The following is a 16,466-nucleotide window of genomic DNA, read 5'->3' on the forward strand; positions in this document are numbered from 1 at the left end:
CACAAAGGTGAGTTTTCCAAGTTCAGGTATGTTTTTAAAACTTGAATTCAGAATCATCAAATGGCCTGAGTCGGAAGGGACCTTAAAGCCCATCCAGTTTCATGCCCTGACATGTGCAGGGACACCTTCAACTGTCCCAGACTGCTCCAAGCCCCATCCAACCTGGCCTTGGACACTGCCAGGGAGCCAGGGGCAGCCACAGCTTCCCTGAGCAACCTGTGCCAGGTTATCCCCACTCTCACAGGAAAGAGTAAATTTAGAGGCAGTTTCATCACTCCCCAGACCACCCCCCTGAGCCAGACCTTGCTCATTTTTGATGCCTCTGAGTCACAAGAGAGCTGGAAACTGCTTCCTATCTTTGATTTTATTTTACTTTAACTTTTAGAAAGCAGGGTTCCTGTACAGAAATGCCACAGTAAAGCAAATATCCCCAGGGCTGGAACTGGAAATAGTGTCTGAAGTACTTTGTGAGATGCTATGGATCCGACATATTCAGCCCCTTCACACATGTAGCAGCTGCTGTAGTGGGAGGTGTGATGGGAGGCCTTGGGGTCACTTCAATTTCATACAGCTATAGACAGACATACATATATATTTATGACAGTACACAAAGAGTTCCCTCCGAGCATACTGGCTAAAGCATGGCCCAGTCAGGGCAGTCTCTCCCAGTGCTGTTTGCTTGCACTAGGATTTGTCCCCAGTTTTTCAGCCCAGCATCACATCCATGTCCAGGGCAGCCTTAGCTGCAGTCAGAGGTCTCTAAATAACACTAACCTGACAATGACATTAACAGTAGAAAGCTTTCACTGGGAACAATCCCAGTTTGAGGAACTCCAGGAGAATTTTTACAATGGATCTGGAGCTTTTTGAAAACTGTCTCTGAAGCGGCATAAGTTTTTCCTCCCATCTCCAGTTGTCCTTTGGACATAGCTCAGAGTGGGATGGAATGAGGTCCCATGATGTGGCAGAGAAAACGGCCTCAAGTCATTCCAGGGGAGGATTAGGCCGGATATTAAGGAATGTTTCTTTCTTGAAAAGGTTGTTCAGCCCTGGCATAGCTGCCCAGGGCAGTGGTGGAGCTAATGATCACCCAAGAGATTTAACCATCACTGTATGGACGTGGCACTTGGGGACATAGGCTAGTGGTGGCCTTTGTAGTGGTAGAACAGTTGAACTTGATGATCTTGGAGGGCTTTTCCAACCTGAATGATTCCGTGATGCTATGATCACCTCCTGGCACAGTTCCTTTCTGCCATGTGAGTGTGGTGTCTCCTGCCATGGGCTGTGGTGTCATCCTGGCCTGTGCAGGAGGATAAGCACGTGGAAATTGCAGTTCTGGTGCTCTGGGCTCTGCCAAGAGCCACATGTTGGAGGGTGACAGCCTCTGCTGGGTGGTGTTGTTGGTTGAGGAGATGGTGTATTTCAGTGGAGCATATTTGCCCAACTTGCCTCTTGTTCTTTCTGTAGGAGAGCCCTACATCATTTGGTGAGTCCCAATTCTCCCATTTTTCATTCTCAGGATGTAAAAAGTTTTTGCAGTCAGTCTGTATGCAAACCCAGCAGTGTTAGTGAGCAGCGCCCAGTCCACCATTCTGCTACAACTCTGTGGAGGTGACCTGGGTGACTTCTGAGCGCAGCTCATCTCCTCTATGTCCCTGGCAGCCCCGCTGGGGGCTGCCCGCGTCTAGTCATGCCGGCTTGTTGCGGGCTTCAGAAGCAGTGCAGGTGGAGACGTGGTCCCGCGTGGTGTTCCTGGCGCGGGAGAAGCTGTTCTGGTCCGCACGAGCTCGGAAAGGCAGGCAGAACTCTCGGAAGCACCTCTTGAAGTTTTCATCCAGGAAAGCATAAAGGACAGGGTTGAGGCTGCTGTTGGTGTAGCCCAGAGCGATGCAGAAGTGCAGGCTGGCCACCACATAGGGGTTCTTCTTGTCTATGTCCACCAGCGTCCAGACGATGACAAAGATGTGGATGGGTGTCCAGCAGATGATGAAGGCTGCCACCACCACCAGCACCATGCGTGTGATGCGCCGCAGGTTGCGATCCTTCTCCTTAGAGCCTGAGAGGAGCCGGACGCTCTTCAGGCGAAGGATCATCAGCCCGTAGCAGATGGTGATGACCAAAATGGGGACCAAGAAGGCAAAGATGAAGACACATATCTTGGTCACAGTGTCCCAGTAGATGGGAGGGTCAGGAAACTGGAGAGTGCACAGGACCATACCATCTGTAGGAGAGAGGAAGGTCAAAGAGGAAGCTCAATGTCTGCTGAGAATATTCTGCCTTCTGCTCAGTAATGGCTTGTTAAAACCCCAGGGAGATGCATTCCTACCTGCCTGCTCTTGGCAGAGCTTCCCCAAGAGCTCTGTGCCATCAGACCCCTGTCCAGAAGACACTGAGGAGAGGCAGTGGATGCAGTGACTCTGGAACCTTTTCCCTGCAGGGCCTCCTGAGCCACTCAAGGCCAATCCTGCCTTCTCTCAACCCCCATGATGGACATCCCCATGTCACATCCACATATCACCCTTCACTGACATCTGTCCACTTCCTCAAGATGCCCAGAGCTTTCCTAGCAGCTAAGGACCAGTGACCCCACATAGGAGCTGCAGATCTTAGTGTGAGTCACTTGGAGACTTTGCAGCATTACTGGGTTTTTTTTAGGCCCCCTGCTTTCCATACCAGGAGGTGGGGAGAGGCACTGGTTGGACTGGAGATGGGGAAAGGTGTGGGATCCCTACCCTTAAGGGGAAGGGAGGACAATTTCTGGGACAGTTTCAAAGATGGGAAATAACACCATGATGCTTTTTCCAAGACAGGGCATTTATGGTGTCACAGACAGGCGCCCACTACTGACCACAAATCTGCTACAGGACTGGAGATCAAGTTTGCCAGATCCCCCCTGGGATGAACTGATGGGACAGGAGGGGACATGTACCCCAAGACACTTGCCTTTTGACTTGGTGACTGCCATGACCATGATGGGCACCCCGATAAGGGAGGAGAGCACCCAGATGCAGACATTGATGATCTTGGCTTTGGCCGGTGTGCGGAAGTCCAAGGCTTTGACCGGGTGGCACACGGCGATGTAGCGGTCCACACTCATCATGGTGAGGGTGAAGATGCTGGTGAACATGTTGTAGTAGTCAATAGAGAGCACGACCTTGCAGAGCAGCTCCCCAAAGGGCCAGGTCTCCATGAGGTACTTGGCGCTCTGGAAGGGCAGTGTGCTGGTGGCCACTGCATCGGCCAGTGCCAGGTTGAAGATGTAGATGTTGGTGGCTGTCTTCATCTTGGTGTACCTGGGGGTGGCAGAGAAAGGGCATGTTACAGGTGGTCAGGGCACTTGATGTGATGAGGAGGGGGCAGAGCCTGTCTGCTCACAAGGTGACACCAGCCTTGGTGGGCAAGAGTGTTGTGATGTGGCTTTCTGCAGCACCAATGTGCTCGGCATTTCCCTGAACCAGTTGCACAATGTCCTTTATCCCCTCAACCCTCCTTCATCTGATTTTCCACCTAGTAAATTGTGATTATCCAGCCTGCTTCCCTGTCAAGGTTGCTTGCAGAAATTGGATCAATTACCCCCGGAAACAGGCCATCTGGAAGCAGCCCAATTAGCCAGCCTGGAGCTCCAGAGCCTTTGGGGAAGCCTGGCTGTATCCCCCAGGGCATTTGGGAAGGGCCGGCTCTGCTTCTGGTTCTTGTCACACCGTGGCAAGAGAAATGCGTGGTCCCTCATGTCCAAACCTTTCCTGAAGGGATGAGGCAAAGTTATGGCAGATGCCAGAGAAGCAGGGATGTGTGTGTGTCCCAGGAGCATCCAATCCTGCAAGTGTTTGAATGGTGCGGTGGCTTGGAAATAGATACCGAGGGATCTGCTGGGCACCCCCAAAGGGCAACACGTGGGGTGGGAGTGGCTCTGTGAAGACCGTGCTCTTTGCAGGGCTGCACCAGCAGCTCCAGCTCTTCCTGTGCTCCCTTCCAGCAAATCCCCATTGCTCAGAGAGCATCCTCCCCAGCCTCAAGCTTTTTTAGATGTACCCTCATTAATTAACATCAGGGTCAGTTTGCCCAAAACCATCTCTGCATGCCTAAGCCTGCCTGTAGCAGCACTAGGGCAAGGCATAGAGGGGGGAAATGACCCCTTTGTTGCTGAGATGAAAAGGTTGTTTTCCTTGGTGTACTTATAAAATAGACAGAAAGTGACTTTTCACATGTGTGGTAGGGGTAAGACAGTTTTAAACTGACAGAGGGCAGGTTTGAAGCAGATATGAGGGTGGTAATAACCTGGCACAGGGTACCCAGAGAATCTGTGGCTGCCCCGTCCCTGGAAGTGTTCCAGGACAGTTTGGACAGGGCTTGGAGCAGCCTGGGATAGTGGAAGGTGTCCCTGCCCATGGTAGGGAGTGGAATGAGATGGGCTTTAAGGTCACTTCCAATCTAAAGCATTCTAGGATTCTGTGATAATTAGTACAGCTCATTGCATGTTGGGGGTACATGAAATAAATTAAGGTGGGCGGATTGAGTGACTCCCATCTCAGGTGGTCCTGCCATGGCTGGAGCCCAGGACAGCAGGTTGATGTGGGAAAGAGGCCCTTGGGATTGATGGTGGTATCCAATCCCTTCCCCTTATCCTTTCCCCATCTCAGCAGGGTCAGGGGAGTGTATTCATGGGGACAGAGACCCACCAGTTTGCATTGTCAATAGAACTGGGAACGGGAGCTGAAAAACTAATTTCTCTCTGGGAGAAAACAAAAAATAGCAGCTTAACCCAGCTCCCAGCTCCAAGAGCATTCCTGTCTCTTTCACCATGGCTGCAAATGGCAGCCCATTGCCCAAGGGCGGAAATATTCAAGCCGAGCTTTTTTTTTTAAATTTAAATATGGCATTAAAAATGTCTTGTCCTTGAAAAGTCCTTTTCTGTTCTCTTTAGTGTTTTTTTCCAAGCGCTCTTGCAGAAAAGTTTCCTCCCAGGTTAAACAAAAAGCTGAGAATTTGTGGTATTGTCAGGTTTTGCCTCTCCTATGTGAACAGTCAGTTCAGGTAGATTCACACATCTTTGGTCTCTGGTTTTTGAGTAAAATAGTAAAAAAATCTGTTATTCATTTCATGATCTGCTAGATGTGCTTAGCTGTGCTGGGTAAGCACTTCCCAACCCCCTGCCAGATGTGCCAGGGGTGGGGGACTGGAGGGCCAGAGCTGTCACCCATCCCCAGGCAGGATGGGGCTGGTGAGGGCAAAGCAGTGACAGGGATGACAATGGGAATGTCTAGGGTGATGGATTGACTCTGCCAATGCATTTGACTGGAATAACAGGGATAACTGGGATAAGGCTGGGGATAACTGGGATGATGAAGGACATAACTGGGATGGTGGGGTTGATGGGAATAACTTGGGATGATGATAGGGATGACTGGGATAATAAGGATGCCAATTTAGCTTCCAGTACTGAGGTTTTGAGGGAAGATTCAGCCCCCTCAGGTTTGGGCTGAGGTTTCAACCTCCTGCACAGGGTGAGGAGTCCATCCTGGTGACCCTCTTGAGCTGCAAATGAAACTGCTGCTCCAGGAAAGAGGTTTATTGCCCACATTAGAGCAAATCATCCACTGCTGCTGATGGGCCTCCCCAGGCTGCCAAACACATTGCAATTGAGTGAGTGCCTTGATTGGGAAGTTATGCACTTGAACGGAACAATCTGGGTAGTGTTGATGGAGAGAAGAGATGGGAGGGGATGGGGCAAGCACAGGGCAGCTCCGCATTCCAGTCTCGACTCCCAAGTGGGGATGCCCTCTCCAAACCTCTTGGAAAATAAATAAGTGAAAGAAAAGTGAATAATAAGCGAAAGAAAAACTCCTGGGGCTGCTAAAAGCCACTGCTTGAAAGAGCCTGGCTTGACAAAGCCTGCACCCAGCTGTCCCTGCAGCCTGTGTGGGAGCTGGTGGGGGGCTGATGGGCTTAGTGGGGATGAGGGCACTTGCAGCCCTGAGCTCACAGCTGCAAATTGCTTGCAGGAGTATTTTTAAAAGCATCTGACAATACAGTGGCCATGGCAGTGCTGGTCAGAGCTGTGGTGGGGAGGGTGCTGGGCTTGGCTGCTCTGGAGAGGGATTCATTTGGAATTTGGCTGTGCTTGGCTCATGGTGTGTCCATTCACAGAGCTATATACCAGGGCCCTGTGTCTGCATCTGCCAGCTCCTAGCACTCTTGGACTTTGTGGCAAACTCAGTGTGGTCCCAGAGGTCCCTGACCCCCAGGATGCGCTCCAGCCGTGCTTCCAGACTACCTGGACGCCCCGCCTGGACGCCCAAGGGCACTTAGAGGTGGCATTAGGAGAAGAGCACGAGGCAAACACCCAAAATCTCCCTGGCAGTGAGGTCCAAACCCAAGCTGATCCCACCTCATAGCCCTTTCTTCCACGGACACAGGTCTCCCCTAGTCCTGGCCTAAACCCTGTCAACATGGAGCAACTCTGACAAGGACCCTGGGAAACTCCAGATGGCTTTGGCCATGGAAGGGGTGAAGACACGTGTCCCTGCAGCCCCTCCTGTCCCAGGGGCTTGGAGCATGATACTTGCTCATTTCATGGGAGATATTCTCCATCCCTGGAAGTGTTCAAGGCCAGCTTGGACAGGGCTTGGACCCACCTGGTCTAGCGGAAGGCAACCCTACCTATGTCAGGGTAGTGAAACAAGGTGGTCTATAAGGTCATTTCCAACCCGAGCCACTCTGTGATTCTGTGTTTAATTCCAGCATCAGTTGGAAAATGTGGGGCTAGACGGCGTGGTGAAGGGATCTGCGGCTGTCAGGCTGGCTAAAGCCTGGATTACGTGGAGTTACTCAGTAAAATAGAGAGGATGTTTGCACATGAAATCACTCTCTTTAAAATGGTTTCCCTCTCCTCTCTGAGCAGAACCAGCTGGAGGGGGTCTAATAACACTCATCCCTCACCCTGACATTATTCATGGCATCTGTCTCTGCTGCAATTACCTCAATTTGCTTTTTCAGACCAGGGCTCATTTTTGATGTCCCTTTTGAGTGGATGAAAAATCCCATTAGGGGTCAGGTCGGGTCAGCGAGTTACTCCCCCACACCACTCCCCATTGCCCACCCTCTTGGATGGTTAAAAACACACAGCAGAGCCCCACAAAGAGTGGGGAGCAGGGGCAGCAGAGCCTGATACCAGGGCAATGGGCACTCCGGGGTGGCTCACAGACACGTTTCAAGATGGTTTCCTTCCCTCCGGTGAGTCACCGCATTTATTTGTGCGCGTGCAGTGCCAGGCTGTGCTGACCTCTGGTAACAATAGCTATGGACTGAAAGGGATGGGGAAATGAGGGTGGAAATGGTTAAAACAATGTGAATTTGGAGGGTTTGTTTAAATCCAGCCACCAGCTCTGGTTTGGCTTTAGTGTTTTGGCCAAGCTGGGGTTACAGCATCACCTGAAGCAGTGGAAACTGGAATCACCCCACAGATTCTGGACCTACAGGACCAAGCCCCCTCCAGTGCAAAGGCGGTGGCCATGAAGCCCAGGCACCTAGTGAGACTCTTCTGCTCCCTCCTGCCAGGCTGGAGGTGTTGGGGTCTGTGCCCTCACAGACTGTGACTGTGAGCACAGCCCCATCCTTTGCTGCTGGCAGAGCTGTGGAGGAGCTCTGTCAGCCCTCGCTGCTGGCACTGGTCCTGTGGTCTGGTAAGACTTGGCTTTATGGTCCCATTTTCTATGTCAACCCATCTTAACCAGGCAGGACCACCCAGTGTCTCGGACAAAGGGACTGATGAGGTTTTGTACCTTAGCACAAGTGTGTGGCGGGATACAGCAGTATCTTGCCATGCCCCATCTTTAAAGTGGGGGGCATTTGGGTCATGTTGCTTGTTCTGGGGTGCAGAGACCCTGCAGACCCTGCCTCTGGCCCAGGGAAAGCCTCACCACAGGTGCCGAGGTCTTGGATGCAGCTGAAGTAGGTCTCTCGGCTACTGGAGCCGGTAGCCCACATTGGGGGGATCAGAGGACAGCTCAGCCGTTGTGGGAGATGGGGCTGGGCCGTGCAGTTTCTGCTCTTTGTTAGAGAAAAACAGAAGTCAGGCAGCTGCAGGAGGTGCTGGCACAAGAAGGAGCTGGGGATGGGTTGGGTGGGTAATTCCCACTGACGGAGTGAGGTGGCAGCAGCGGGAACCCGCCAGTCCCTGGCTGGGGCGGGGGGGGGGGGTCTGGACCCACCCTGCAAACAGGGCAGCTCGCAGCCCGCAGCGGCACCAGCCCTGCGGCTTCTCTTCCTCACAAAGGACAAGAGGCACCCACTTGGGGCCGGGCCGTGTCGCCCATGCCCCCCCGCCCCAAATGCCCAAACATCTCCCTCGCACTCCCCAAGCTGCTCCAGGCACACATGGCCTCTGCTTTCACCCTTTGCACAGCACCGCACCCCCCACACTTGTACAGCTTGCACACGTACTGCTCATACGCATATCGCAGCCGTCTCGATGCGCACAAGCAGTCGGTTCATACCCAACCCTCCTCCTGCTGCTGGCAAACTCACACCCAGTGCAGACACAACCGTTGCACACTCACTCCTGGTTCACGCTTACTTCTGCTGCTGTTTGACACGCAGCACACACTCACCCCTGTGTACACTTTCTCTCAGTGCAAACTCCCTCCTGGTCCTGTCTCAACCCTGGTGCGCACTCACCCCTAGTGCACATCCACTCCTGGCGCACAGTCAGCGTCACCAGCTCACACCTCCCACGTGCTGCACACTGACCCCCGGCACAGCCTGGCCCCATCGGCGCTTTCGCACTTGGTGCGCGCAAAATGCTCCCTTGCTCCCCGCGCATGCCCCACCCCTGCCCAGCTCTCACCTGACGATGCCGTACATGACCAGGACGTTGCCCAGCAGCCCCACCACGCACACCACAGAGTAGAGCGCAGTGATGACGATGGCGATGAGGATGGATGTAGCGTTCTTGGCCCGCTGCAGGCCCGTGTCGTTGACCCCATGTCCGGGCAGGGGGGCCCAGGCGGTGCCGTTGCCCCAGGGGGTGGCAGTGGCCGTGGGCAGCCCCGAGGGCAGTTCCACGGGCACATCCATGGTCACATCCATGGGCAGCTCCGTGGCCCGCGGGCGGCCGTGGCCCCGCTGGAGCCGCCGCGAGCATCCGAAACCCGCGGGTTCGAGCCCCGCTCCCGGCCGGTGCCACCGCCTCCTCCCGCACTCGCGCGGGCCCGGAATGCTTTATAAACCCGCGTGTCCCCCAAGCCACGTGGGGCCGGGGGCGGCCCTGCTCGCCCGCCCGCCCCCTCGCCTGTCTGTACCACTCCCGTTCCCTGCCTGCTGTCCAGATCCCCGCCTGCGATTCTCCCCCTTGCTCCCTACCTGTCCCCGTCGTCCCCGCCTCCCTCCACCTCGGTCGATGGCTGCCTTTCTCCACTCGGCAGGTCCTTGTCTTCCCTCCACGGTCCCGTTTTCCCCGCATCCCTGTCTGCCTCGCCCCACGCCTCCATTCCTGCCTGCCTTTCTCCCCCACGGTTCCCTCCTTGCGTCCCCCCTCTATACCCCCCCGCCCCAAGCCTGTCGCTTTCTCTCCCCATCCTTGCCAGCCTCCCCTCCCAGTTCTTGTCTTCTCAGTCCCTGCCTGAGCCCCGCTCTCCCCGGTCCCTGCCTCTTTTCCCACCACCCAGTTCCTTACCTGCACCCCCCTCCCTCATTCCTGCCTCTGCCTCCCCTCCCTGCTTGCCTTCCTAATCCCTGTCTCTCCTCCGGTCCCTGCCTGTCACCCATCCCCGGAGCGCACACGGCTCCCCAGCTGGAGGGAGAGCACGATGGCTCCAGGCGCTCTGATTGTTCTGGGTTTTCTTTGTCTGTAAGAAAGCAGGGGGACAAGCAGCCCTCTTGTCCACAAAGCAAAGACGGGCGGTCTCCAGTTCCCCCTTGGCTTTGCTTTTTCTTCCTCTCCTTCACTCTGCCAATCATGTGTTGTGGGGTTAGGGGGTGCTGGATGAGTTTGGGGGTGCTGAGGAGGTCTGGGAGGATGTTGCAGGGGGATTAAGAGGGATATTGTGGGGTGGGGGAAGGAACTGGAAGGCTGCTGGGGGGAGAATGATGCTAGAATGCTGAAGAGGGATTTGTGGAGCAGTGTTGGGGGGATTTAGGAGAAATGCTTGGAAGGCAGTAAGGAATGCTGGGAGTGCTAAAAAGGTTTCTGGGGGACTTAGGAGGGATGCTGCTGCAGGATAAGGGATTTAGGGAGATGCTGCAGAGTGAAGGCGCAAATACAGACGCAGCAGTAGCACCTGCTTAGCAGAGCTGGGTTTTGTGGGATGTTGAGGGTCACCCTCCCCCTTCCAAAGATCCTTTCCAGCCTTGGAGCAGGACTGCCTTTCTCTGGCAGGGCTCCCCCCTTTCGGGATCTGCAAAGCTGAGAGGCAGGAGCCTTATTTTTCCTGGAGCCCAAATGGAGGTGGAGGCTGTGGGTACACACACTTGGGGCATCCCCATCTCCTATTTACTTTGGGAATAGATTAATTCATTGCCCTGTGCCCTGGCACAGCACTGGCACAGAGAGAGAGGATGATTTGCTGCAATTTTGGGTACATTTGGCTCCAGAGAGACTGAGCAGGAGACACAGGACATGGAGGAGAGGCCAGCAGCTTGTTCAGCCCTGGAGATGGGGTTTTCAGTTTGCGCAGAGCTCTGCCAGTATCAAACTCCTGCAGTACTGAAGCATCCAGACATTTCACCGAGAGCCTCATAAAAACACCCAGGAGGGAATTAATGGCTTTTCAATCATCCCATGGTTCAGATGGTAACCATGAGATGAGAGCTTCAGGGCCTCTGAGCAGGGAGGCAGGAACAATGTGCTGTGTGTTTCTGTCCTCACGGTGTGAGGTGGCTGTGGTCCTGGCTGTGTCCCACAGGGCTGGTGGGATGGGTAAAGGCAGGAATTGGGAGCACAGGGATGGATTTAACATGTATATCTTTGTCCTTTGGATGCATCAGCCTCCTTACGTGGAGGGGGTTCCCATTCCTGCAGTGCTTTTACAAGCCCAGGCAGGACAGAGGGGGACGTTCTGCCCCTGTGTGTAGTCCAGAATACGGGATTTAAACACCTTCCTGGGTGAAAAGAGCCTCCGAGACCCAGAGTGAGGTGTTGAGCATCTGCTGTGCCCAGCTCTGGTGCAGGCTGGTTGCTGATCTCTCCCAGTGGGAAGGAAACATCAGGGTGGGGAGTGTGAAATAGCTTTTAGCATGGCTGAGGAGCTCCCTGGAAAAGAACTCATCCCTTTGCTTGGCTCCCGGCATGGCCAGGGCTCCCACACTGACCCTTTTCCAATGGGTTATCTGCAAAGGACTAATCATCCTGGCAGGTTCCAGCAAACATGCCCTCTTGGCTCAGCTCCAGCATTTCTTTAGAAATTTTTTTCAGCTGGAATGTTAAAAATAAACCCAGTGGACACATAAAACAAATGGAAAATCTTTAAAGGGCTTTGGTGCTCATCTGCCTGCTCTCAGCTGCTGCTGCTCCAGCTGCCAAGCCTGGCTGCCACCATGAACGGAGTTCCAAAATTGGGGAAACTGAGGTATGTTGGAGGGGAGAGCATCACCCTAATGCAACCTGGTGGGTCTAGCAGGTCCTGACCCCCAGCACTGGTCCTGGGACTTCTCTCTGCATCCCGAGTTTGATCAATGCCACTTTGGCCACCCCGGGAGGGCGGTGAGGCCCTGGCACAGGGTGCCCAGAGAAGCTGTGGCTCCTCCATCCCTAGGAGTGTCCAGGTTGGAAAAGGCTTGGAGCAGCCTGGGATAGTGAAAGGTGTCCTTGCCGTGGCAGGGGGTGACAACTGGAGGGGCTTTAAGGTCCCTTCCAGCCTGAACCATTCTGTAATTCTGTGATCTTGGATCAAGTCCTGCTCTCTTGCAGGGATTGCTTCTCTTAGGAAATTCTGTGTGGCAATGCCTTAGCTCTTATTTTCTCACCCACACCCTGAAAAATAAATAATATATCAAATTGTGCTGGTGAGAGCAATGCTGAGGCTGTCGAGGAGCACAATTCATGTCGCTCCTTTGCCTGGTGAGCTAAGGTCCATCCAAGGGGATTTACAGCTGGAGCCACTAATGGCAGTGTTTTGATTTACTCAGAGACTGAGAAATTGGCAAAGTGTATTTCATGGTGAGAAGATACTCTCCTCTGGAATTTATTGCTTTAAATCAAAATGGACATAAAAATAACATGCAAGAGCCATTAATCTGCTCTGGCTGGACTCCAGTCAAAATCCATGGGAACTTCTGGAGCTTAATGAAGGAGGAAACAGGGGAGATGAATTCTTCATGAGGATTTTTGGAAATTCAGAAGGACACTGAGACTCCCTAACAGTACCATGGCTCTCACCTTGCCATGATGCTGTTGGGGAGAGCCTTGCACTGGATCTCTGGTGACACTGGGACGGCTGTGTCCTCTGCTGAGGTGGGGGCCAGGGCATTCTGCCCTGGTGTAGAACTATGATAGAAATAGAAAAATATCTAAAATATAAATATATAAAAATATCTAGATATCTAGATAGTGCCTATCTTCATAGAATCGTGGAATGATTTGGGTAGGAAGGGACCTTAAAGCCCATCTAATTTCATACCCTGCCACTGGCAGGGATACCTTCCACTAGACCAGGTTTCTTCCTTCCTTCCTTCCTTCCTAGCCTCCTCTCCTCCCCCTGTGCTCCTGTCACCATTCTCCAGTGTCTGATCCCACCCATCCTAACTCAGAAAATCAAGTAGTCAGCACAATGGGGGCACCAGTAAGGAGCCCAGCTTGTGGCGAACCACACTGTGGAGGCTCTATTGGCATCTAGCTTCCTTCATTTATAAGGACGACCCAGGACATGCACAGAATCACACCTTGGGGAATTGCAGCAGAAAATGTCACTTTGTTTTCTGTAGCTCTGAGGCGTTTTGGGGTTTGGGAGAGAATGGACCAGATGCTCAATGAGCATCAGCCCAACTGCACTGGTAACCACCGAGTTGTGAGTCCAGGCTGCTCCTCCATCTCCCCAGGGCTCATCACTTCCCCTCCCTCCACTGACAGCTCCAGATAAATCAGCCTTGAAGAGGAAAATGGGCTGATTTGTGTGTTTTGTTTTCCCATGTCAACATATCTGAGTGTTTTCATACCTTGCGGGGCAGCTGCTGCAAAGAACAAAGCCCATCCGTCAGGGGAGTTAAAATTAGATGAGATTCTTCTCTGCCTCACCATTCTGCGTGGCTGCGTGTGAGCTGGGGGGTTTGCAGCATTGTTTCCTCGGCGTTGTGTGTGAAGGGGCTGTCCCTCAGGGCCGGGTGTCTACACACTGAGATGGCCAGAGTCGGAGCTGAGTCCAGAGGCTGGATGGAAAATCTCTGCTCACCAACTTGCAGGCAACAATCCCTCTCCCATAGGTTGGTGATATCTTGAGGGTGATGCCACCAGTATCCCTGAGATGTCCTTGAATGTGAGAGGGGCTGTCCTCCTGCCGGGCTCAAGCTGGTGACAGTGCCAGCCTGCCCCAAGCCCGCTGCTCCCACCAGGGCTGGGGGCAGCAGGGTTCCTTACAAACACAGGGCGAGTGCATCTGCTAGTTCATCCTCTTGCATGAAAAATGCCTCCAAAGTGATGATTATTTCATCGGAGGGGTTAATGAGCCCTTTCCCTTCACCCAGGCTCATACTTGGCCTTGTGGCAGGGACAGCGATAGTGAATGGCTTGTGGGCACCAAGCTGTGCTGGCAGTGAAGGAAGGACGGCCATTGCACCCCATCCCTGGGGAACTCAGTCCCCACAGGAGCCTTTTTCCCTGACTGTTGCTTATTTAGGTATTTTGACCACCCCACTGCCCCCTCTGTGCTGCCTTTGTCTGACAATGGAGCATTGACAGGGAACTGGCAGCATCTCCCTGGATTTTGGGGAGCTGGGAGCCTCAGCTGTGCCCCCCTCAGCTTGGTGCTCAGAGGTGACAGAGCTGCTTCCATTCAATGCATTAACAACCTGTGAGTCATCTCAGAAATGAACCATCACAGGGAGCAGGGAAACACAGCAGCATGGAAAAATAAAGCTTTTTGCTGCTGGTGGAAGGAATTGGTGTCAATGTGATCCCTGGGCTCCCTGAGGGGCTTTCAGGGTTTTTCTGGACAGGGAGCAGGTCCTTTGAGACTGAGACATGGGCACTCAGTGTCCTATTGCTTGGGGCTGGTTGTAACATTGGAACCAGGTGTCCCGGTGCCTCGGGCTCGTCGTGACATGATGGAGGGCCGAGGACCCCGTGCACGTGGGCAGACGCACATGCAGTGCTGCCAAGGGACAGGTAGGACTGTTAGGTCTGGGTTTCCCAAGGGATAAGGTCTGTTTGTCTGTCTCCTGTGAGTCTGACAGGAGATTTGCCAATGTCTGTTACTGTACCAAGAGGATGGGGGTTAGACCCATGCCAAATGTGGCTTAAACCCCCAGGGCCACCTTTGACCGCCCTGATCATGGAGGAGGCAGGCTTCTTTCTCAGCATATAAATGTTACATTTTGTGCAGCTTTTTAGCTCTGAGCCACAGTGCAGGGGAGATGGTGCTGCCATCACCCACAGCCCTGGATGCCAGTACCAGATGAGATGGACACGTGGCTGCTCAGCTCATTGATTCACCTCCTTAGAGGGCTCTGGAGATGCTGGGGAAGAAGCAGGAGTTATCTTTGATGTTGGGAATCCAGGTCAGCTGCAATCCTGCTGCTCTCTAACTGTGCCAAATCACAGAGCGCAGCTTCAGAGCCTCTTGCTCTGGACTCAGACCCTGGGTCTTCCCTCCCCTTTTTCATGCTCCTGCAGAAGTCCATGGGATGATTAGGTTTGGGGCTGGGAGAGGACAGGAAACCTCCTTTCAGTGTAAACCTGGTGGAAAAGCACAGGAAGGTTTGGATCCGGTTTATTTTGGGGCTAAAGGATTGAGATTTAGGTGATTTGTACCTGGAGGCGTCAGGAGCTGCAGAAAGAGCATCAGCTCCCACCAGCTCTTAGTTTTTGTGCCAGTCATTCCCTGCCAGGAGCCAAGATGTAGAGGTCAGGGAAGCAATGGCATGGGAGCAGTTGTTGTTACAGGTGTTTTAAATATGTGATTAAGGCTCTTTCCTGGTTATCTCTGAGCTCTTGGTCAGCAGCTGCCAGCTTTTCACCTGGCTCATCCCTGACTTGTCTGAGCTGGATCTCCAGCAGAAAAGCCAACAGCATCGCTTGTTGGTGATGAACATTCGTGACGATGCCACCCCTGATGCAGCTGCCTCTAGGGATTCCCCCTCCAGCCCTTTGTCAGAGCTGGGGATCTTGCTTTGCTTCAGTTCCCACCCTGATTCCACCAGGTGCCTGCTCCCATCTGTCCTGGCTGGTCCTGGTGGCCTTGGGAGAGCACCCAGGGAGGGCAGCACAGGGTACATGCCCTGTGCTGTGTTTTTCCAGGACAACCATCTGCTTCCCTTCCTGCTGCCAGGGGCAAAGCCAAGCCGTGGGGCAGAGCCTCTGCCAACATTGCCAGTCCATCAGCCAGCACTGGAGAGCAGGTGGGATGGCACAGCTCTTCCATGGCCATGGTGATGCCCAGGGAAAAGCAACAGACACCAGGGAACGGAGTTGAAACCCATCAGTGCTGGGTCTCAGAGGAAATCTCTGGCTCTGTTTGTATCCTGTCATGAGAGCACCACTGACATCTCGATGTTGGGTGTTTTGGCCATCCTGAGGGTGGGCTCCCAAACCAGGATGAGGACAGGAACAGGAAAGAGCCGGAGGAAGAGGAGCAGCGACAGCAAAGGCTGCTGTGCTCAGCCTCTCCCAGCTTCAAAGGCAGCTCCCCCTCCTCCAGCCTCTCTAGCCTGCAGAACCTCAGACAGCTGATCAGAGAAGGTGATTTCTCTCCCTCTTTTCTTTCTTCTTCTGAAAGGCACAAAACCCACCCTTTCACTCCCTGCTCTTTGCAGATGTGCTGGGATCTTCCTCCCACCCCCTCTCCCACTCTTCCTCTCTGAAAATATCCCAGCCTAGCAGGAAGCCAGTATCACACTCCAGCCACATCATTGTCCCCTTCCTGAATGCCTCTGCCTTGGGAAGATATTTTCAGGGAAGATATCCCCTCTGATTATCAGATTGTGGTATTTTTTTTTTCTTAAGACCCCTAGCAAACCTGCTAGGCTCAGCTGGGCTGTCCCCAGAGAGCACTTGGCCAGCCTGGCCTGTGGTTAAATGAAGACTAGTAATAAGGAAAAATTGAAAGTGGTGATTTAATGATTGGAACAGCTCTTCTTCCACAGCTATCTGTCTGCCTATCTAAATACAGATATACATTTTCTAAACACAAAGTGCCAACATCCCTGCTCTGAGATGGGTGAAGCAGCTGAGAGCCAAACACAAGGATTTGAAAGAGCAATACTAAATAACTGATGTCCAATGAAAGCCTTAGGTGGAAGGAAATACTCTGCAAATAGGT

General features: G+C 53.3%; 1 protein-coding gene across 1 annotated transcript; it reads right to left on the bottom strand.

Annotated features, from left to right (window-relative positions):
- Positions 1-346: 346 nt before the first annotated feature.
- OPRD1 (opioid receptor delta 1) lies at positions 347-9,244 on the bottom strand. Its single transcript, XM_030964740.1, has 3 exons — positions 8,846-9,244; positions 2,944-3,293; positions 347-2,221 (listed from the first exon to the last, which is right to left on the bottom strand). Exons 1-3 carry the CDS (start codon positions 9,085-9,087, stop codon positions 1,689-1,691), a joined length of 1,125 nt encoding a protein of 374 aa, XP_030820600.1. The 5' UTR covers positions 9,088-9,244; the 3' UTR covers positions 347-1,688.
- Between the last annotated feature and the right edge of the window lie 7,222 nt (positions 9,245-16,466).

This window comes from Camarhynchus parvulus, chromosome 23, assembly GCF_901933205.1.
Source record: "Camarhynchus parvulus chromosome 23, STF_HiC, whole genome shotgun sequence".
NCBI lineage: Eukaryota > Metazoa > Chordata > Aves > Passeriformes > Thraupidae > Camarhynchus > Camarhynchus parvulus.